Genomic DNA, 22,458 nt, shown 5'->3' on the forward strand with positions numbered 1-22,458 from the left:
CAGGCTGACTGCCACCAAAATGTTCAAGTGCAAAGCTGTCACTTGTGCAGAGGACAATGCATCACCACAAAGAAAGAAATGCTATCTTGTGTTCAAAGAAGAATGGATGAAAGAAATTGTGGGGACCGAAGTCACGGAGCAAGATTCATGTGCGACTTGGAGAGCTATTTCAATACAACCCAGACGTAGGCCTGATTTGTAAAGTATGTGCTGAAGCAAAGATTGCATGAGACTTTTCTACTGGGAAGAAATGGAGCAATGGCTGGAAGCTGGACTACTTGAAACGCTATCTATCTAGCAAAGTTCATGAATCTGCATTGATGACCCTAAGAAACAAAAGTGCTGCTATCAGGCTAGGTTTTAGAGTGTGCACCATGTTGACAGAAACCTCCACTGACACAGCAAACAGGCTAGAAGTGGTTGAACGGCAAAGATCCCTGTCAGAACAGATAAAGATTCTCATTAACAATGTGTTGCTAGCGGTCAAGATGAACACTTCAATCTTGTCTGTTCAAGTCATCCATGACCACCTTGCATTGTATGTGAAGATACCAGACAGCTGGAGGAGCCAGAACTATGCCTTTGAGTTTCTGGAGGCCATCAATAGTGTGATATGCTCCGACACAATGGCAGAACTTTGCAGCACTCAGTATCACATATTTATAATTGATGAGAGCACAGATATTTCAGTTACAAAAAAGCTCATTGTTAGAAATGGGGTCTCTGGTTGGCAGTCAGTTTGCACTCTGTCCAAGCAGGGACCCCCTCTCAAGTCAGGGCAATAGAGATACACACTTACGATAACCCCTCATCACCCCCTTGGTAGCTTAGTACAACCAGTCAGGCTTATCTCAAAGGCAATGTGTAAAGTATTTGTACCAACACACACAGTGATACAGTGATAATACTACAAAATGGACACCACACCAGTTTAGAAAAATAGGCAATAATTATTTAACTCAAACAAGACCAAAACGATAAAAATCCAACATACACAAGTCAAAATATACATTTTAAAAAGAATAAGAGTCGTAGTCCATAGAAAACAATGGAAACGTTGATTTTACACAAAGTACCTGGTTTGCGTAAAAAATAAATCCGCACTGGCGAGCATGCAAAGGAAAACATCAGTGATGCGTCAATTCCTTATTTGCAAGTGAGTTTGCACGTAATTTCTTCTCTGGTCGGGTATGCGATGTGTCGTTTTCCTCCCCCACAAGAGAGAACGATGCATTGATTTCCAGACAAGGCACCTTGGATCTGCACAGGTTCACAATGACTTTGACACCCAGCGATGAAGCATGAGAAATCCGGCCACACGGCGTTGGAAAACTGCTCTGCATGGGGTTTGCGTTGTTATCAGCAATGGCAAGCTGGTGTTGCTTTGTTTCTCCAGTCGCGATGTGTCAATCTCCCAGCCGCAATGCAGGTGGAGTGTCGATTTTAGCCGCGAAAAGGGTGGCGGGTCGTTTTTCAGCTGCATTGCAGGTGATGCGTGGATTTCAGTCCTTGTTCTGCCAACTGCACCTCTCAAGGGCCCAGAGACCTGGACAGGGCACCACTTGGCAGGGCAACAGTCTCAACAGAGAGCCCAGGTGCTGGCAGAGGAAGTCTTTGATGGCCCTGAGACTTCACAACAGGAGGCAAGCTCAGTTGCAGCCATTGGAGATTCATTTCAAGCAGGAATGCACAACAAAGTCCAGTCTTTGTCCTCTTTCAGGAAGAAGCAGCAACTTTAGGCCAACCCAGCAAAGCACAGTCACAGACAAAGGAGAGGTACTCCCCCTCCAGCTCTTCTCCTTGGAAAGAGGTTCCTCTTGATTCCAGAAGTAATCCAAAGATTTTGGGCTTTGGGGTCCACTGCTTCTGCCCCTTTGTGCCTTTGAAGTAGGTAAACTTCAAAGGAAAGTCTCTGTTGTTTACAGGATCCTGCCTTGCCCAGGCCAGGCCCCAGACACACACCAGGGGGTTGGAGACTGCACTGTGTGAGGGCAGGCACAGATCGAATTGGCAATGCAAAACTGCACACTTAGACACTGTAGTGGCAGGTCTGAGACATGTTTACAGTGGGTGGCACAATCAGTGCTGCCGGCCCACTAGTAACATTTGATTTACAGGCCCTGGGCACCCCTAGTGCACTTTACTAGGGACTTATTACCAAATCAAATAAGCCAATCATGGAGAAGCCAATTGCACATACAAGTTACACAGCAGCACTTGCACTTTGCACTCGTCAGCAGTGTTAAAGTGCCCAGAGTACCAAAAACAGCAAAAACAGAGTCCAGCACACAGTCACAACATGGGAAGCAGAGGCAAAAAAGATATGGGAGACCACGCCTAGAATGCCAGGTCTAACACTCATCCTCTACTTTAAGTTCCAATCTGTAACATCAACAGGGCACAAAACAGTGTTTCAGGTAATAGTAACTCTGAATACATGTAACGTGGAGGCTATCACTACAGCTGTTAGAGACTTCTACATTGCCAATAAATTGGACCTTATGAGGATGGCCATGTGTACGTCCGATGGTGTATCAGTGATGCTGGGAAAGAACAATGATGTCGCTGCCCACCTTAAACAATTCATCCCCCATCTTATTGAGCAGCACTGTGTTGCGCGCAACGAAAATATTTTGGAGTTGATGATGCCTGGAAAAAAGTGCCAATGATCCGGGAAATAGAGATGTTACTGAAGACTGTCTACACTGTGTTCTCCCGGTCTCCTGTAAGGAAGTTCATGCTGGACGAAATTGCTGTGGTCACCGAATGTGAAGCGTTCTCCTTTCGGCCACTGAATAAAGTGCGGTGGCTTTCCAGGCATTTTGCAGTTGATGCACTCTTGCGTAATTATGAGGTTGCGCTTAAATACTTTGAGCATGAAAAAAGTTGAGGATATTTACCCAATTGCTAAATATTGCTACAAGAAACTATCTGACTCAAGCTGCCATATTTCCCTTGCAGCACTGTATGCCATTCTGAGTCAACATGCATCTTTATGTAAGTTGTTTTAGAAAAGCTCTTTGACTACTGTGTAAGCTGTACAGTATGGAAGAACAAAAATTGGCAAAATCAAGGAACAGTACTTTGATTTCCATGCAGTAACAACACAATCACAGTTTGATTTTGGGACTGAGAAGGTACAAAGACTTGTTGAAAAGTATAGGAAGGTCTTGGTCCTGGATGATTGTGACACCACTGATGATGTTGTCCAGCAATACAGAGGTTATAAATATGTGTTGACAGAACATATAAAGAGCGGATTGTTTAGGACTTTTCAAGACATGGTGAATTTCACTCTGCGGAATGCTGCACAGTATAATGTTGTATGTCAGCTTGTTGATGTCTGTGCAACTTCAGGCTTCAAGTGCAGACTGCAAACGAGGATTCAGCCTCATGAACTCAATCAAGTCCAAATTAGGAAACAGACTAAAGGACAATCACCTAGATATGCTGATGAGGACAAAGACCTACCTCTCAAATGGGAAAGTTGACTTAGGCTGAGTTTTTCAGCACTGGAAGAATGGGAAGGGCCGTCGAGAAAAAGAAACATGTCACACATCTAGTGTTGGCACCTGACTTGTCTAAACTCTGATGGGACTCCTTCTACAGTCCATGTGTGGCATGGGTATGGACATTTCTCAGCATGTTGCTTGGCAGGATCATCATGGCATTCATCAGTAGTGTGTTCATTAAAGTGCAAATGATAACTAATTGCACAACTTTCTCTGTTTGATGTGCATAGTCCTCCGCAGCACTCTGAGAGTATTTATTAAAGTTTCATAATGGTTCAACCTCCTGATTTCTAGTACTTAACAGGTCATGTCCTTGGGGTGTGCCAGTAGGTCACAAAAGGGCCTTAATGCCCTATTACATGGAGCAGTGTTTGCTAAAATATCCCTTTTTTGCTTTAGTGGATAAACAAACCTATGGAGAGGCAAATACCAAAGATCTTGGTAGTTATGTGCTGCACTCACGTGAATGGTCAGTTTCTTGGTGTACATATCCTTGGTTGCAGCACAAAGACCTCATACTGCCGGAACATAGTGGAAAAAATTTGGAGGGATCATTGGTGTGCATGTGAGGTATTGTGGATGCACAAGTGAGTGATTACAAACATAAGTCAGTGCATGAAAAGATGCAGGAGTGCAAGAAAAAACGACTGACTCCAAGCATGATGAATAACTGAATGCATCGATAATGACTGAATAAATGCATAAATAGATGGATAACTGAATGAATAAACAGGTATTTTCAGTTATAAACCTCAACAAATTGGCTTTTACAATGCTTTTTTTCTCTTTTAACAGGAGAAAATCAATTGGGTAATAAGCAATGAGACTCGATTTGTTAACCCAAAACAGTAAAATCACTGTCTTTTGTGAGGCATTTTGCTAGTGTACACCTAATCTGTTGGTGCTTGTGGGCTTCCCTTCCTCTACTTGGGTTTGTCCCTCCCCTGGAGCATTAACCCATTAATTGCATCCTTCCACTGCTCTGTTTTCAAGTGCTATGCTTTCCTTTTCAAGTACTCTACGGGAGTGCATGTTTTCCTGCTGTCGCCCTTGTGCAAATCTTCCTCTTCGCCGCACTCATTGGCATTGTGCTTCCTCTTGCCTTCATGTGTTAACGCAACCTCCTCTTTGCTTTTAAGCCTGTGTGTATTTCTTACCACCTACACTTTGTATTCACCCTTCTACATTTGCTCGTTTGTTTGCTCCTCATATGTTCCTCTCTCTGTTTTCCTTCCTGAGCCCTTAAGGTTGGTTCTCCCACCTGCACCAGTGTGTTCCTTTGTGTCCACCCTCCTGTTGCTTCCCCACTCTTGTGTTTCTCCAACTCTCTCGGTGTTACTCCTTCATTGCTTCCCCCTCCCTTGAAAGCACCAGATGTTGTTCACACACCCCTCTACTGTTGCTTTTCCACTCTCTCTGTATCTGTGTGTGTGTATATCTATATATATATATATATATATATATATATATATATATATATATATATATATATATATGTATGTCACTTAAAAAATAAAGGTTAGAGGGACGTTACAGTTAGGCTCACATTTTAAATGTACAAAACCATTGAAAGTCACCAGTTATAGTTAGAGTTGCCTGAAGTAACTATAACTCATGCCCTAAGGCAGTGGTTCCCAACCTTTTCTCTTCTGGGTACCCCCACTTTATCATTACTGGAACCCGGGGACACCCACTGAATCAATATTGGAATCAGAGGACCCCCCCACTGAGTCATTGCTGAAAGCTGGGGACCTAATATGTTAATATTATTTAATTTTCTAAACGGTCGTGGACCCCCTGAGCAGTCTTCGACGACCCCCAGGGGTCCCTGGACCACAGGTTGGGAACCACTGCTCTAAGGTAACTAGGTAACTATAACTTGCATCCCCACCATGTACAGTTTTTTAGTCACATATTACTGCAAATATTACCAATGTTGTCATCAAAGATGTAATGAGCTCTGTAATTTGTGGGTTAATTAGAAGTGCATGGCCAGGGCGCGTGTTATAGTTACTTTGCGATAACTCAAACTATAATGTGAATTTCCATAGTTTTGTATGTTTAAAATGTGAGCCTAACTATAACGTCCCTGCAACCTTAGTTTTTTTTCAGTGAATTTCTATTTTTTTAGCGTAAAGTAATTTTCATTACTATACGTTAATCCAACCACCGCCTGAAGGCCCCCGTGGTCCCAGCTGGCTCCCTTCTTCCTGTGGGAGCCAGGATTGCTGTCAAAGAGAGGGAGCTCCTAAAGATGCAGCTCCCTCTCTGTGAGAGCAATTGTTTCCTCTGTTTCCCTGCCTGTATACGTGCAAGCAGGGAAACAGAAGAAACTTCCGCTTCCAGCAAGTGTCAGCTGTTTGGCAGCTCTCATTTGCTGGAACTGGGGTGTTTGCTCTGCTTTGTGTGAGCTGCCAAAGCTCCCACCAAGTCAGAGCAAACAGCTATGTCCCAGGAGGTGGGCACCCGGGACTAAGCAGGAGCCGTCCCTGGGGAGTGGCGGTCCCCAGGGCCATCTATAGCTCCATGAGGGGGGATGCGCGGCCCCCCTGCAACCTATTTAGCTCCAGTGAGGTTGCGGTCCCTGGGGCTGTGTGGGGGCTGTGGCCCCCCAAATTCCATTAAATCTTAGCCTTGGGGAGGTGGTGGTCCCCGGGGCTCTGGGGGAGGCAGGCAGCCCCATGTATTTCATCTTAAATTGTGCCCTCAGGAGAGTGCAGTTCCCAGGGCTACAGGGGAGCTGGGTGCCCCCCGCATTTGACTGGATAGCAGCCCCGGGGAGCTGGCAGTCCCTGGGGCTGAGGAGGGGGGGGGCTGGGCACCACTCCCCCACATTTCATTGGTAATCAGCCCCAGGGAGGTAGCAGTCCCTTGGACTACAGAGGGGATGGGTGGCACCCCCCCTATTTCATCTTAAATTATGGCCTGGGGAGAAGGCGGTCCCCAGGGCTGCGGGGGGCCTGGGAAACCCACCAACATTCAAAATTTAATTGCCCCCAGACCGAGCCACGGATGGGCTCCACTAGTGTACTGCCATTGTGATCACACAATGGCAAAAGACAAACCAGCCAAGACACTATAAGTCAATAAAATGTATTACTACGCTGTCCCGCTGCCATTGGACGGTGCTGTGTGTGAACAGGCCAACCAGGCCCCCTCAGTGGAGTTAGGCTGCCCCCACAATGGCTGATCTCCTTGCAGAAATAAAGGGCTAACACAAGTCCATGCTCATTAAAATAGATACAGTGGCTGTGGAGGTAGGCCTACTCTGAGCAGATTTTCGCAATATCTCTGAAAGGGCATCCGCAGCTGAAGGACATGTTGCTGAAATCCAGCAGGAGGTGGCAGCTCTCAAAAAGACTGTAACCCACAGTCAGCTCATTTTTTGCATGTATGGAAGACAGACTTGATGACACGGAAGGGCGTTCCAAGAGGAACAACCTTTGTTTTGTGGGCCTCTCCCAGTGTGCCGAGGGACTACCGGTGGAGCTTATCTTAGAGGACTGGGTCACAAACACGCTGAAACCTTTGAGCCTTTATAAATTCTTCACTATAGAGTGTGCCCACTGGGCGTTGGCGCCTGTGCACAGGTCTGGGGTGCCACCTGCACCATCATAGCCTGGCTGTTCAACTTTAGAGACCGTGATGTCCTCTAGCAACATGTTCGAGTCAAGGTGGCACCACAGTTTGAATGTAGGAACATTATGATCTTTCCAGACTATACTCGTAAATTGCAATAACTCAGGAGGAGTTTCATGCCTGAGAGAACACAAACTCTGCTATAGCCTTTTGTTTCCTGTGAAACCGCAAACACAATTTGAGAGCTCCCTGGAGGAAGCCAACGACTGGCTGGACACACTGGGAGTGGTGAAGCAGAAGCCTCCTGTAAACCGCAAGTCGGATGGTACTGAGACCAGCACACTCAACATGAAACTACAGACATTCTGCTGACTTTGAAGCCCTCGCTAGGGTCTGCCAGATTGAGAGGATACTTGTTTGACTTGATAGGATGCAGAGGGCTCTAATTGTGTGCCAGACATCTGTGAGTTGTTCCGGACCCATGGGCGGGCTCATAATTACCTGAGCTACAGTATTGACCAGGGCTAACTTTTATGATCCTTGTCTCAGCAGCTTTTCTAGTCCCTGACATGTTTTCTCAGTTGCAGCTCCTGGGGGTGTGTCATACAATGGTCACCCTAGGGTCGGATCTCTAACATTTTGTTTTGCCATTAATGTGGTGGAAAGGGGTGGGAGCAGTTTAATGAATCATAGATTTTTTTTCTTCCTTAAAGGCTGCATTGACCCCCTCCATGTAAGCTGCCGGGGTGAGCCATGAAGAGTTACAGTCTTGCTGGACATAGTTTGAGCACCTTTGGCCTTGTCGTCCTGGTGGGTGCTAGGCCCTCAGCTTTTTGCAGTTACAGATGTTACGTTTTTTGCCTCTCTGGGGCGGTGACTTTATGTTGGCCTAGATGTTAGAGACCGCAGATGTTTGAACTCACTGCCTATGGGGGGGGGGGGGGGGGGCTTCATGGAAGTTACTGTTTTGGGAGGTTGAACTTCTCGCAAGAGTAGATGGAAACGTGGGACCGCTGAGACAAGTATGTCCAGACTACAGGCAGTGCCTACATGTGGAGGGGTTTAAGGATAGTAGAATGCTTCTAACGCTTCTTCGCAGTGAGGCACACTACCCACCTTAATCTTATATAATGCTGTTCATCAGGCATATCTCACTCCTATTATGCTGCACGCCATTTACCTGGTGTGTTACTCCTCCTGTCTCTGGTGTGCTGGAGAGGGGACTGACTTTCTATATATGATCTGGAGATGTGACCTGGCTTAGATGACTACTAGCAGACCATTTTGGAGCTCCTGGCTGCAGCCATGGCGTGGACCTTTGGCTGGAGGCCAATGCCTGTTGGGTATGGTACAGTCCCTCAGGAAAACAAGTTAAGCAGAAAGTTTATCCTCCTGGGATTGGTACTTGCAAAAAGAAAAATAGCTATCAGGTGGTTGTCTCCCATGTCCTTGAAGGTGTCTGATGAGAGATATGGTGGAATGGGCGATGGCAAAGGAAAGTCAAATGCAATACACTTGCAGAGACAAAAAACTGGCTGATGATCTGAAGGCATGGGTGGCAATGCTTGCCGAACTCCTGGAGCCTCTGAATAGCCTTCCACCATGAGCTGGGGATGAAAGACTGGGAGGTGTGATGTGAGTGCAGGTTATGGATTGGGGGCCATACTTGGCTCACCCCTTCATGGTCCTATATGTAACTGCGACTCTGCATCAAACTTACGGAGGACCAGTGCCATTACAGTTTCTTCTGGGTACCGTTGCTACTTGTCCGAATGGAGCAGGTTGGGGATTTGTTCTTCTGTTAACTTTGTACTAAATAGTGCGATGTACAACCTCGTCTTTCTTAAATGGCAATAAAAAATTATACCCTTCATCTTGAATGGGCAAACTGTAAAAGTACTTGGCTCATTCAGAAGGCAAATGCATGCTTGGTATGTGTAACTGCAAATGTATGTGTCCAACAATGTATTACTCTTTTTTGCTCTTTTTAAAAGCCATGCTGCACAGCATTGGGAGTGCTGCACAGCATGGCTGGAACTATTGGCAAAGTCAATAGGTTCCAAATGCAAGACTTAATGGATTTGACAATGTATGTTATTTTCTAGAGATAGTTTTGAAGCACATCCGTTTGGCAGCAACTCGGTCACAAGGTGAAGGAAAACAAAAACCTAGGCAGAGATAGGAGTGAAGATGGATGAGACAGATGTAGTGGTGAAACTAATTTTCCTTGTATGTGTGCGTGTGTGTATGTGTAGCTCCATTTCCGACAGCACATAACTTCCTGTAGAATTGCCAGAATGCACTGTCCACTTTCAAAGACACTCAGTAACAGCCTGCGATACAGTTGTCATGTGCTGCTCACTTTCTGTACACCAAGCATTGGCATAACCTGAAGGTCTGCCTGTAATGTGCCTATAGAAGCAAATAACATTTGAGCATGCCTCTGATTGCATGCATTAGCAAATTAATACCAGACCTTCTGTTTTTTCAATGCTTGTTTTATAAAATACGTGCATGCATGGGGAGATCTTGCTTTAATCGGACAATTAACCCTAAATGCAATTAATACATGAAGGCTAGCATAAGAACAATATCGTTTTCAAGAGTTTCCTGAAAGAGAGGTGGTTGTTTAGCAGGTAAAGGTGGAGGGGAGGGGAAGTTCTAATGAGAAGATGTGTGAACTGCCAAACAAGTATGCAATGGACCACATTTTAGAAACTTTGTACTAGCAATCGCTTCTTGCTTCCCTAATGAGGAGGCAGGTGGGGGCGGTACGCGGGGTGGGGTGGGGGCATGGGAACAGGTCTTAAAATTGCTGACTTTTTATCACTTATTTCTGAACAAGACCGTTAATGATAATTCAGCTAGCTTTGCTATTTCTTGTGAAAAAAAGGTTAATCCTGGATTTGAGTATTATTGTTAATATCTCTACAGTCCAGTAAAATGATTTGTAACACAAAATAAAAGTATTTTGTAGATTTACCTTTGTGCTACAATCCTTGTGTGAAATATACTTGAGCAAAATCTGCTGGCTTCATTATTGAATACACATGCAATGACAAAGGTGTAAATCAGTTGTCCCTATTTAATGCATCCTGCAAACTTTCTAGTAAATGGGTCTTTATTCTTGAATGTCCATAGTCCTTAATTTGAGCTGGTAATTGCAGGTGGTGCCAATCGGCACTCATTCATGGGAATAAGGACTTCTTTTTGATAAAAACTCAAAAACAGGGTAATTGTTTTTATCACACAGGAATACAGAATTATGAGAATGGCACCAAAACAGGTAATTCCATTTAGTATGCCACATTACCTACTAGGTCACATTACATAGGAACTTTACATTCACATGCTCATTCTCCGGCTCCAGTGGTAAATCCATTTGTGAAATACTCCAGGTTTCACGTGTACACTGTGAATGGGTTCAGGGATGTTTCCAACGCAAACTCCTCTAGGTGCTACTGTGATGTTTGTAAACAGGAAAGTAGGAAAGTCATGGAAGAAAGTAGGTTACAAGTTGGGAAGACGTAAATAGCATGCTGTGTCCCTCATTCCGACAGGAAAACCCTTTGAACCAGTTAATAATGCTGTCAGGTGTAATATCACAATCGTGTGGTAACAGTATTTTTTCTTGGACGTTTTACTAGCAGGACTAGTGAGACAAACAATCGATAAACCTGACTGACTGAATCATTATCAAAAGCCTTTACATTTTAAATCATTTTCTCCTCTTCATAAAATGCTAAACCACAATGTGTACATTTGTGGATTTTGTAGATATACCTCAAGCTACAAGGCTGTTTCCCTGTCCCCTAATGTCTTGTGGACAGGGATGACTATATAGATTTAAGATTCATTTTCTTTCTGTTCTTGCTTTACAGACAACGGCTGTCAGTTATAACCTCATTGGCTTCTGTTGGTACATGGAATACATCTTTTGCTTTGTATGTCATAATGCCAGGCTAAAAGTGGCTCATGTACAACATTCCTGATGGAAATTACACGTGATGCATATTTTAAATAATAATAGATACATAAATAATAAAATAGAACATTTAATAACACAAAATGATTCTTACTTGGGTTACTGATGTATTCCTTCCAGTTAAATGTTCTCACTGTTATGTTATAAGCGGTCCCATTTGCCTCCATTGTACCATTAAAGTAGGAAGTCACATTTGTTTCAAAAGCGTCGTCGTCTGGTGGCCACTGCAGACATTTATTTCTCAAGTTGCCCATAAACAGCTGCAGTCCTATTAGGGCAAATACACTGAGACAAAACACAGTCAGAATCATGACATCGGAGAGCTTCTTCACTGACTGAATCAAGGCTCCCACGATAGTCTTCAAGCCTGTAAATGGAGTATATTTCAAAAGGAGGTTTTTTCACTTTTTACAATAGAGCAATGCTTAAACAACCATTTCTACTGCAATGTTTACATATCATGCAAGATTTAAAAGGTGACATTTTGAAAGTGATGTGAGTGGGCAGCCAGCTAGCTTGTGTCAATGAATAAAAATAAGAGATGAAATAGTGATTTACTGTGTCTGCAATTTAGAATGGATGATGCACATTACAAAATAACTGCTTTTGTTAAAAAAAAGCCATTTTGTAATTCATAACTTTTACAATTCATCTAAGAAAAAGTAAAATGTCTACTGTTTTACTTTTTGCTCTTCTCCAAACTCTGACTTTTATGAAACAAGAACTAGGTTACTGCATGCCATTATGTCGGAATAGTTCACATATGTACTTTACTACTGTTCAAACTAACTCATTTCACCCAATAAAGGCTAGCTATTAATTACTTTTTGATTTCATTGTTCAAGGACACACTCCCACTCAAACTCAATGGTTTCTTCACTGTGAGACAATGACTTACACACAAACTTTACCACCTACTTTCACAAGCATCATTCACTTATTAAACATATTTATTTACTTTATAACTAATCACAGAAATACCTATTAATTTTCTGACACACTGATTTTTTCACATTTGTTACCTTAATTAAGAAGTACATAAACGTGGGATTCGGAAATATATGTAAAGGGCAATATAATGGGATTAAAAAATCTTATCTTTACAGTTGAACGCATAGTTTGGAGAAGAAGAACATGTCAACGTATTTATTTATCCATGCAACACACATGCTTTTACCAATTGATATATTTGCAAATTTAAATGTCCATTTGTGTTCAAACGTAATCTAATATATAGATTAATGTTGTCTGCTAAACTAAGCCATTTTTCAGAGAATGTTTCTAAATGTATCCCAATAAGAAAATGGTAATAACATCTTCATTCAATTTGAAAATATATCTGGTACCTATATAATGCAAACGTCACAGGCTGGATTTTGCAATGTCTCATGCAATATATATTTTTTTGAATTCAAAGGCTGATGAAAAAAAGCAAATTTGAAAAAGCATGGAATCATACTGTAATTGACCTCTGGTTTCTCTTGATTCCTGCTTTTTTGCAATATGGATGGGAAGCAGTGTGTCGAATGCTGGAAAGAAGCAATCTTGACTTCCATGGAACTAATGTCAGCCTGAGTGTTGAACCTAGCTCTCACCTGGGATGACTGATATTGTTTTCAAAGCTCGGAGAACCCTGAATGTTCTCAACGCTGAGACATTGCCCAAGTCCACAAACTCTGTCACATATCTGTAATAGGGGAGTCCACACACAAACACAATGACAGGACACAAAAAACAGTTGGATGTACACAAGGACCTAACACCTTACACCAAAAACTACTTCTTACCTGGAATTACAGAAATAGTTTTCAAAGCTCTTAATACTCTGAAAGTTCGAAGAGCTGAAACATTGCCTAGGTTTACAAATTCTGTTACATACCTGTAGAATTAAATCACAATTATTCAGAATTCTAGAAAGTTTTATTTATCTATGGTATTTTATAAAGACCTCTTCTGTGACTAGAATAATCAATTCAATAACATATTTATAGTGGTTAGAGATATGCGAAATGTTCTGCATGGCAAGAAAAGTTAATGGATAAGATGCAGAATTTGCTAGCTTTACATTATTTTGTAAAATCAAAGAAACACTTTGTTTTATGTATAGGCCTATTCCAGGACATATGATCATATTACAACCTTTCTTACTTTTTCTGATGCAGTAAGAAATAAAAGCCTGCTTTCCATCAATCCAATACTCATAGCAGCAACTTAGTCATCAGCATGCTTGATTACTAATGCTGTTGATGATAGGCCATCCACAATGCGTGGATAAAATTCATTTTTCATTCGCCTGTGATCCACCCTACTTCCGTTGTCAAGCACCAGACTTGCTGATTTCACTTAAATACGAAAACTGTTGAAATACTCAAACTTGGAAAATAAATAAATCCATGAACTAACACCTCTACCTAGCACAAACCATCTGCTTCCTTCGCACCCCTTTCCTCCCAAGAATTCCACTATTTCCTAAATATTCATGTGCTTTGTTCCCCCCCTGACCACTCTGACTTCCTAACAGGAACACCTCACCTTTCAAACTTCAAGCTACCACCATTTTCAAATCTGCTTTCTGTAATAACCTCTTTTAGAATGAAATCAATAAGGGCCAACTTCTGCCCACCATGCAACTCTTTCCAATCTATGCTTAATGCATGTTACTCTTTTGTATGCTACACTATGCTACATCAACGCTGTTTAAATATTGGAATCATGCTACTGAATCCATTTATGAAGCATACTTGTTTCTGTGAGAAACATGCAAACTAAAGGAATACATATATTATTTTAGTCATTTCTGACTAGGAATAAAAAAAAACTGAAATAGTAAAATGCTGCAAACAAATACCTTATTTATACTGCTTTAATTTCATATGCATAGCTAACTTATTCTTTCAGCTCTGCCATTTTTATATGAGTTGAGGAGACTTTGTAACAGCACCTTGGGGAACTTCACCACTTCCATCACGCCATTTGTACAAAGCAACCTTGTTATTTTATGAGTTTGCTCAACTTTTTAGTTTGCGAGTTTGCTCAACTTTGACTGCCATTTCGGATGTCCTCACTATTGTGCCATTTACACCACGATTTTGTCTGCTGAGCAGCCTAGTCTTTACATTTCCTTGTCATGTGCAGGCCAGGTCTGAGCTTTTCCAACCAAGTGCAGTGTGACCTTGCATTCATTAAGCAAGCCCATTTGGACAAAAAGTTAGTAATTCTGCCCTACTGGCCTCAAGCATTGCATCTCTATGTGTTACATCTACATCACAAGGTTACCAGAGGAGGTGAGTGTTCAGAGAACTGGTATGCTCATGACACAGTCAGGCAGCGTGTTGCAAGACACAGCTTTCAGCATGTATGCTGGTTGTCATCATTCCCTAGACTGCCCAGGCGCTTCTGCAGTATCTGTAATCCAAAGGGGTGTTTTGCAACCTGTGAAGAGTATTGGACAAGAAGGAAAGCAGTGGGACTTCCAGGTTGTGCATGAGATGAAAGCTGTCAAACTTGGGCTTCCTCCTCACATGCGTTACAAGAGAGAGGCATGGCCACTCTTAAGAATTGCTCTTTTGAAAACTGTGGTCAATCCAGATATTTCTGTCAGAGAGTCCCAATCCAGGATGAAGTTGAGTTGTTTCCTGTAATGTCAGTTCTTACTTCAATCTTATAGAAAGGTGGCATTAAAAAGAGATAAATGTGTGGTATTACACTTGTCACCTTACTTTTCATTGTCATTCGCCCCCTTGCTTCTAACTTTGACCTTGAGGTGTGTGCCTTGCAGCCTGAATTCCCTTTGGATCTTCTACTGGATGCCTTTCCCTGGCTCGTTTCTCTTTCTTGATGCCAGGAAGAATTTGGTACTTTGGTTTTCCACTTTTGCAAAATCTTTTTCTTTCATCAAGAGCTACAAGATAGCCAAGCTAGTTTTGTGCCCTCCATGCCCTTTCCCTGCATGTGGGGCTCTTTTGAGAAGACCCTTAGCACCTTTAACAAGTCCTATTAAGTTAAGGTTGGCACCATGTCAACTGGGAACAATCACTGTTTCCTCTGGCAAATAAGAAGGAATGTTGACAGACATTCACAGTGTGCAGTCTACACCTTTATGATACAAAATATTCTCCTGTTATGCTGTGCAACTACATGCTGAAAGCACCTTGAGGGATTCTGAAAGAACTGATATATTATCATTCCAGACTCTTTCCCCCTCTCTGTCTCTCAAGTGGGAATGTACCAGATATAGGCGCCACATCATTCAGGGCTGATACCTATCCTTAATTCTTTCAACACCTGCATGTGACCATTTTCAGATGTAATCTCCACTTTTATTCTATTTTATTCTAAATTACCAAATGCACTACTTTGACACAAACTCCTAATTAGCCATCTTTGAGGCACTTGAATTGTTTACCCATGGCCCATGAAAGCTGGTCATGAAAGGGTGACTGGGCAAAAATGTCTTCTGTATTAACACCAACAAAACAGAATTCCACACTTTTGGATCAAAACCTTCAACAGTGATCCCTTTCAAATGGCCAGCAGACCTTGAGTCACCTCTTGCACTAGTCAAAATAGCTCTAAATATTGTCAGCCTCTTCAATTCTAGCCACTCTTATGCACCACCTGCTCATGCAATTACGAAAAATGCCAACTGCCACCTTTACAATTTATTTAATGGCTCCTTCTCGTTCAGCACTCTCCAACAGATCCACCTGGTTCAGTCAATTGCAATATCTACTGTCCTACTGTACTTCTCAATGGCCCACTCAAGACAGCCGACCAACACCAAAAAGTTCATAAGAGAGCTATCAGACGTACCTTCCATCTGAAAAAAACACAAACACCATCCTGCCTAATGATCTAAATTAAATTGCCTTCCTGTTAAACAACAACCAATACAACACACTCTCTATAGCATATGAATGTCTACAAATCAAATAGGCCCCAAGTGCCTCACACCTATTCATACCATCGAAACCCAAACCAAATGGCCATTCCTACAAAGATGGTAAGCTAATTTCTTTCTAATTGCAATGAAAAATATTTGGTGAAAAACATCTCAATGTTTCAAGGGCAGTGCTAATGGCAAAAGCATACTGTGCTTGAGACACCAAAAATTACATAAGTATGGGGCAGTTCTAATTACCTTTCCTGAGGGTACATTTACACTTTTTTTATATCCAAGTGATAGAGGCAATAGTACACCTGCAAAACCACACAAGGTACAGATTCTCTGGTGTCCTAATGCTTATTCCACACATGTGAATTGTAGAAACTGTACAATTCTTCACAGTGGAAAGGCCAGCAGTTTGTGCAACTGCACAATTAATTCTTCTTCTTGGGGAAAACATTTTTACTTTTGGGGAAAGTCCTTCCCCAACATCCTCTCCACATCTGGGGTTGAACTGTCCCCAGTCTTGGAAAGGGAGTTAATCCAGCCCAGGGTTTTTGTGTAATCTTGACAGGCATAAATACGGACAATAACTAGCTTCTCAATTACAAATGATGGGCCTATGACAGAGCATACTACTTTCGCTGCACTTTTTATCAGCTGTCCACTCCATCGTTAGCATTCACTGTACAACTAGAACATCTCTTTGGCGAGTGACCTTGGTTTTGGAATCTTTACCATCAAAAAAAGGTATTATTAGGTATATACCATTTTCAAGGACTTCACTTTATTCACTGTATGAGTTATTCAATCAAGTGCCTCAGGTATATGAGCACAGTTATTTTAAATACAATTAATGGCAATTTGGTTGCATTTTCTAACTTCCCCATTACCTTGTATAGTACATATAATATACAGTTATTACAGCATTAATTATGAAGTCTTAGTATCATTGTATCCTATGTAGAATTCATTAGGTGGCATACAAATGCACCTGTCTTGCTTGTTTCATATTTTTATGGCAAGAAATATTATACAGAAGTGTATAACTGGTGGAATGACGTCCCTTCAGTAGGAGAGTGGCCACTTTGAGAGCAAGAAAATAATTTAAACCAAAAGCGTATAACAACCAATGATTTACAAAAGACTCATAGTGAACTGTCCCATGCGCCTCATAGAAAAAGAGAATAACAGACACTTATTCATAAAACTAAATATGGGAAAAATAAAAATAAATTGCATTGCCAGGACCCACTACTACAGGAGATAGTTATTCATAATAGACAGCTGCTCTTTACAATACAGAGAGAACAGCTATAAGAAGAAAAATATAGTTATAAAGTATTCGAACATGTGTAAACTACAGCTAATTAAAGATAAACTTTCATGCTCTACTTCAAATCTATTAAATATGCCTCTGTTGATTCCTCAATGTATTACATAAATGAACAAAAAAGAACAGGTTGTGCATGTGCCTTACTTCTTTTGGGAAATCCCTCTAGGAAGAGTGTATGGCATACAGATTATCACGAGAAATGCCTATTTTACGTTGAACATTACAATGGTTGTGTTTTTTCAATTTTGGTATTAAGGTTCCTCATATTTGCTTCTCTGAAGCTTTTGCCCTTGCTCTTGTTCTGCAGTACCTATTAGGATAATAAGACTGCATGTTTAAGGTGGCAGCACCACAGAGTGTGGGAGACTGAGTCAATTCCACACTGTTTGGAAACTGTGGGCCTAACTCATGGCTAGACTGCAGTGCCTCATCCAACCCTAGAAAGGAGAAGGTGATTGTGGCAACCTAAACCTGACACTAACTCCTCAGGGATGTTGTGGTGAACAGATCATACCCCTTTCACTCATTTACTCAGAGACTCACACATGCCAAGGCAGAACATGAGATGCAAACAGGATTTCAATGCATTTATTAAAGCAATCGCATCCGAGTATAGAAAACATGAGCTGCGATAATAAGGCAGATGAAACATGGTACGGTACTCATCATTACAACCAGTGTAAAGTATAGAATCAACCCAACCATCTTGTATGATTCTAGAGAGCCCAGAGATTCCTTCCTACACCCTATGGCTAGGTCTGAGAGCATAGCGGTGGTAGCCCTTCTGCCTGGCCCAATCTAAGAGAGTAACCCCAACCCTATACCTGAGTGTGATAGCACTTGGTGTGTATATGGCAATCTTCTCTGTAAGCTGACAAGTCAGTGTCTGGATCAGCAATGCTGTCTATGGAATGGTGTGTATGCCAAGGCGGCTATGACTGGAATACCCTCTGCCCCTCTTAAGCCTATGTGTTGCTTATATAATAACTTGTACAGAGTTCTAGGAACAGGTCTGACAAACTGAAATCTAGAAAACGGGGACTGACTCCTGAGCTCCTGGCATGGCAATAAGAGTTAGAATATCATGTACCAATTATGACAGCCTTGAGCAAGGCACAAAGTGCTTTGTGCACAAATTGCTGATAAAATGTGCAGCGTGACCAGCTACGTCTTCTTAGAAAGAAGCAGCTGAATAAAATATTAAAAACGAGCTAAATGCTGGCTTTGCTTAAAAAAAAAAAAGAAATTAATAAAATGTGTCTGAATGTAAAAGGCACAGGCTATGGGCTTAGTGCTAAAATAAGGGTGCCACAAACTAGATGCTAAAGGCGACCCACAACATTCTGATTAGGAGGAAAGCCTTCCATGAAGGCAGCGGGGGATGTGTGAAGTCTAGATTTTCATGAGAAATGTATCTGTTCAAGTGCTCATATCAGTGGATGGATGTCCTCCCCCCTTATTTGTATTGTATCGTATTATTAAACTATATGATAAATTAGGACACATTACAAAGTGGGAGCTCAAACAAAATTGGTGTGAGTGCTACGTTTAATATCTGCCATGGAAAAAATCAGTCAGGACAGTAACACAAATATCTATGATCATTATACCAGACCTGTATTTATACGGATGTAATACTATTAGCCAAACCCCATTATAAATGACTGAAAATCAGAAATACGAAAAACAAAGGATGCAGCACCTAGTTTAAGTAGACTTACAATAGATTTCTACAAGGCATTCAGCCTTCACAGGTGGATTGGTATAATGTTTGCTATGAGTTTTTGTACTCCTCTGGGTACTTCCTTGACCGTATCTGTAAGTGGACTTGGTTCCTCCTCTTGTAGTCAGCACATCTGCTGGAGAGCGTGCATTTTTCAAACTTTTCATATAATTGGCCCCACGAACGGATCTTCTCCAGGCACACTCAATGAGTGAGTGTACCAACATGACAAGGACTGTGGACCTAGTTACATAGCCAATACACCTCCCAGCATTCGTTGCATTCTACAAGTTGAGTCATTCATTCATTCATTCATACCCCATTCACTTCTATTGACCAGGCCTAATCATTGGCTCTCATAAACGCAGCAGATGGTATTACCCCACAATTAAAAACAGGGTGGTGGCTGTGGGCATCAGCAAGACAATGCAGCCAGTCCCACAGGCTATATATATTCACTTAATATTGTTTCTTATTTGGTGCTATTTAATGTCCCTTCCCCCATTATTTTGTGTAGCAGTGTGTTGGTGTACCTGTGAGTGCCATTGTGTGGTGCTTGACACACTCCAAGGCTTGGCCGGAGCATATTTACTATTATTTTGTCACCTTTAGAGGTGTAGTAACTTTAGAAGTGCAGTTGCTTAATAGCAATGGCCTTATTTGTGGGTGGATGTGTGTAAGCCTGTCCCTCCTTAAATCCCTCCCTACTTTTCTCTTTACCGTTTCCATTTTATGTTAAGCATTTCCAATTTCCCAGCCAATCCCCTTCCCCGTCCTACTGGGCTCATTTACTAGGGGCTTGCGCCGCCATTGCGTCACTTTTTGTGTCACACTGGTGACAAAGACCGACATCTACAAGGCCACACAAACCACTTTGTGTGACTTTTCGTGGCCCACGCAACAACCATGGATTTTGATGCATTCGCAGATTTACAAGATTTTGTAAATCTAGGAATGCGTCAAAAGCCTATGTCTCCCCAGGGAGGCGTAGGGCATGTGCAACAATGAGAAATACCTTCATTTCTCCTAGTTTTTTTCCTTTTTCTATGTGTGCTGCATTCTACAGCACACATAGCAAGAGGAAAATGCCTCTCGTTCCTTCTTGCACAAAGAGAATGAGCCCTGCACCATGGTGCAAGGGTGCCTGCATTGGTGCATAGTAGCCCATTGTGCGTCAGCGCAGGGGAAAAGGACAGAAATGCACCATATCTTAAAGATACAGCAGATTCCTGCCCTTTTCTTTTGACTCTGGGCAGCGCAGCAGGAAGGTTTGCAGCGCTGCCCTGCTCTAAAAAGTAGTAAATGAGGCCCTACATTTACAACTAAATTGTAGGTTTGTGTAAGGGTGGAGACCTCTGCCCTCTGCACAGAAAAGATAAGTGAGCTCTCTGTATGTAGGTTTGTTAATATTATTTTGTAGTATGTGAGTAATACTAATGTAGTGCTACTTCACACAGTGCATGATTCGTTTTGTGACTAAGCCCCATGGATTATGATCCTAGATTAAGTAGTAGACCAGACAACTGTGTGATTCTAAGTAAATTAGTTCAACTCTCTGGGCCTGACTCATTAAAGATGAGCAATACAAACATTTTACTTTACTGTGTTCTGTATAATGATTCCCAAGATACATGTTACCACTGCCCTTCAATCGCAACCTGATTTCCAGCCACACCTGAGCCCCAGGGACCATGAGGAAAGTTTACTAATTTACAATTGTGCAGCACTGAATGTTCAGAATTCACACGATGAGCATTATTCACCAACTACCAAATTTAGCATTACACAACTGATGCCTGCCTAATCTGAGGGATAAATCTGCATTATAAAGCTTTAGCCATTGTCATTAGCAAACTCTAGAACCGCAGCAAGTTTGTAAACTGCGGGTCAGTTCTGTGTAACCCAGTGCCTAAAGCGGGATTCTGAAACATCTAGAATGAGATGTATTTCTGCTTTTTATTGCTTGAGGCATGTGTCATTTTGAGCTATGTAAGACATTAGTCGGCTCCATTTGGGCAACATGAGCAATAGAGCTGTTTTCTAAAACAGTAATCTACGAAACTGATGCAACCAGCGGACTAGCTCTGACATGCAAAGTACAATCCTGTGACGCGTGTAATCTGATGGATAGCTCAGCTTTCTCATGAACAATGCAAAAGAGATGTAGTACATAAGTGACATCTCTATTATATAGAGCCAAAGTTTGTGACACCTAAGTAAACTGAGAGGTAGCTAGTTGTCTAACCATGATCCCGCAGAAAGGATAGATATGCTATGTAAAGTCAGAGCCTAAAACAGCTACGCATCCTGAGGGTCTTGTACCACATTATCATGTTTTGTCCTACAAAAATACTGAATCCATAATATCATGTGCCACTATACAGTCAAAATAAATGTATACAGGGAAACACAGAGTGACTATTCTTAACTCCAGGTATTGACTAGTACACCGGTTTAGCAGAGACACAGCCCCCAGCTTAATGCCTTTAACTATACTTGAGCTGATGTTATCCAACACCACCATTCCCATTTTGATATACTTTATCTCATCTTTCCCATTATAACTGCTATGACAGGTCTCTGAAAGAGACAATATACGTGCTAAAGTCAGTTGAGCTTTATCTTTACAAGAAGTACTCACATTTACCTGTGAACTGATTAGATATTGAAGTACAATTGATATCTTGATAAAGTCATATTGAACAAACGTGTTGGCTGCATCAATTTTCTACTGAAACCCCTTTAGCATTTTACATCCTTAACAAAAGTACTCCATTCCACTGAAGCACTATGAAGGCACCTCAATATAAGTTAATCATTGAGAGATTCATGATCAGACTCAGTTACCATTTATTCTAAACCTATACGGACAAAGGAGTCGACTCTTTCTTGCATTCTAAATGACATAGTTTATAGTATGAAAGGAGGTAGTTATAAATCAAACATGAACACCTTGTTGAAATGCATCCCAATGAGTATCAATTACGTCACGGTGTCCATCGTGCTGCTCTCTCAGGTCCCTTTTATTTGGTGACAAATATTGGTATTAAACTTGCTGTAAATTCTGTGCAATCTTGATGTGGTATCCTTGCATTCAAATATACCACTGTTAATTAATGTGTTTTTGACCAGGTTAGCGGAAAGAACACTCTTAGAGCCCGGTTTTAGATCTCATGACTATGTGCCACAACAAGGATCCGATGAGTTTATTTAATAAAAATAAGACATGTGAAGAGAAAACAGTTCTAACTGGAGTGGAGAGATTTATTATTTCTTGCACAAATTAATCATCTATTTATGACCTTTAGTATTGGTAATTATTTCCTAATCCTATAATAGCTGTACATTGTATCCCTTTACCTCTTATATCACAGATTAGAGGTTAGTTTTCATTCGTAGAATATTATACTCAAGCATCCTCTTTTTTCATTTATATAA

General features: G+C 41.6%; 1 protein-coding gene across 2 annotated transcripts in view; it reads right to left on the bottom strand.

The window, feature by feature from the left end:
• Positions 1–22,458, bottom strand: part of LOC138285390 (sodium channel protein type 2 subunit alpha) — a 666,155-nt gene that overhangs the window by 349,570 nt on the left and 294,127 nt on the right. For both annotated transcript variants that reach the window (XM_069225263.1, XM_069225264.1), the window contains exons 8-9: positions 12,864–12,955; positions 11,171–11,443 (exon numbers count right to left, since the gene is read on the bottom strand). In XM_069225263.1, the coding sequence (XP_069081364.1) occupies positions 11,171–11,443; positions 12,864–12,955 (365 nt within the window). The remainder of the gene's footprint in view (positions 1–11,170; positions 11,444–12,863; positions 12,956–22,458) is intronic.

Source organism: Pleurodeles waltl, chromosome 3_1 (assembly GCF_031143425.1).
Source record: "Pleurodeles waltl isolate 20211129_DDA chromosome 3_1, aPleWal1.hap1.20221129, whole genome shotgun sequence".
Lineage (NCBI taxonomy): Eukaryota > Metazoa > Chordata > Amphibia > Caudata > Salamandridae > Pleurodeles > Pleurodeles waltl.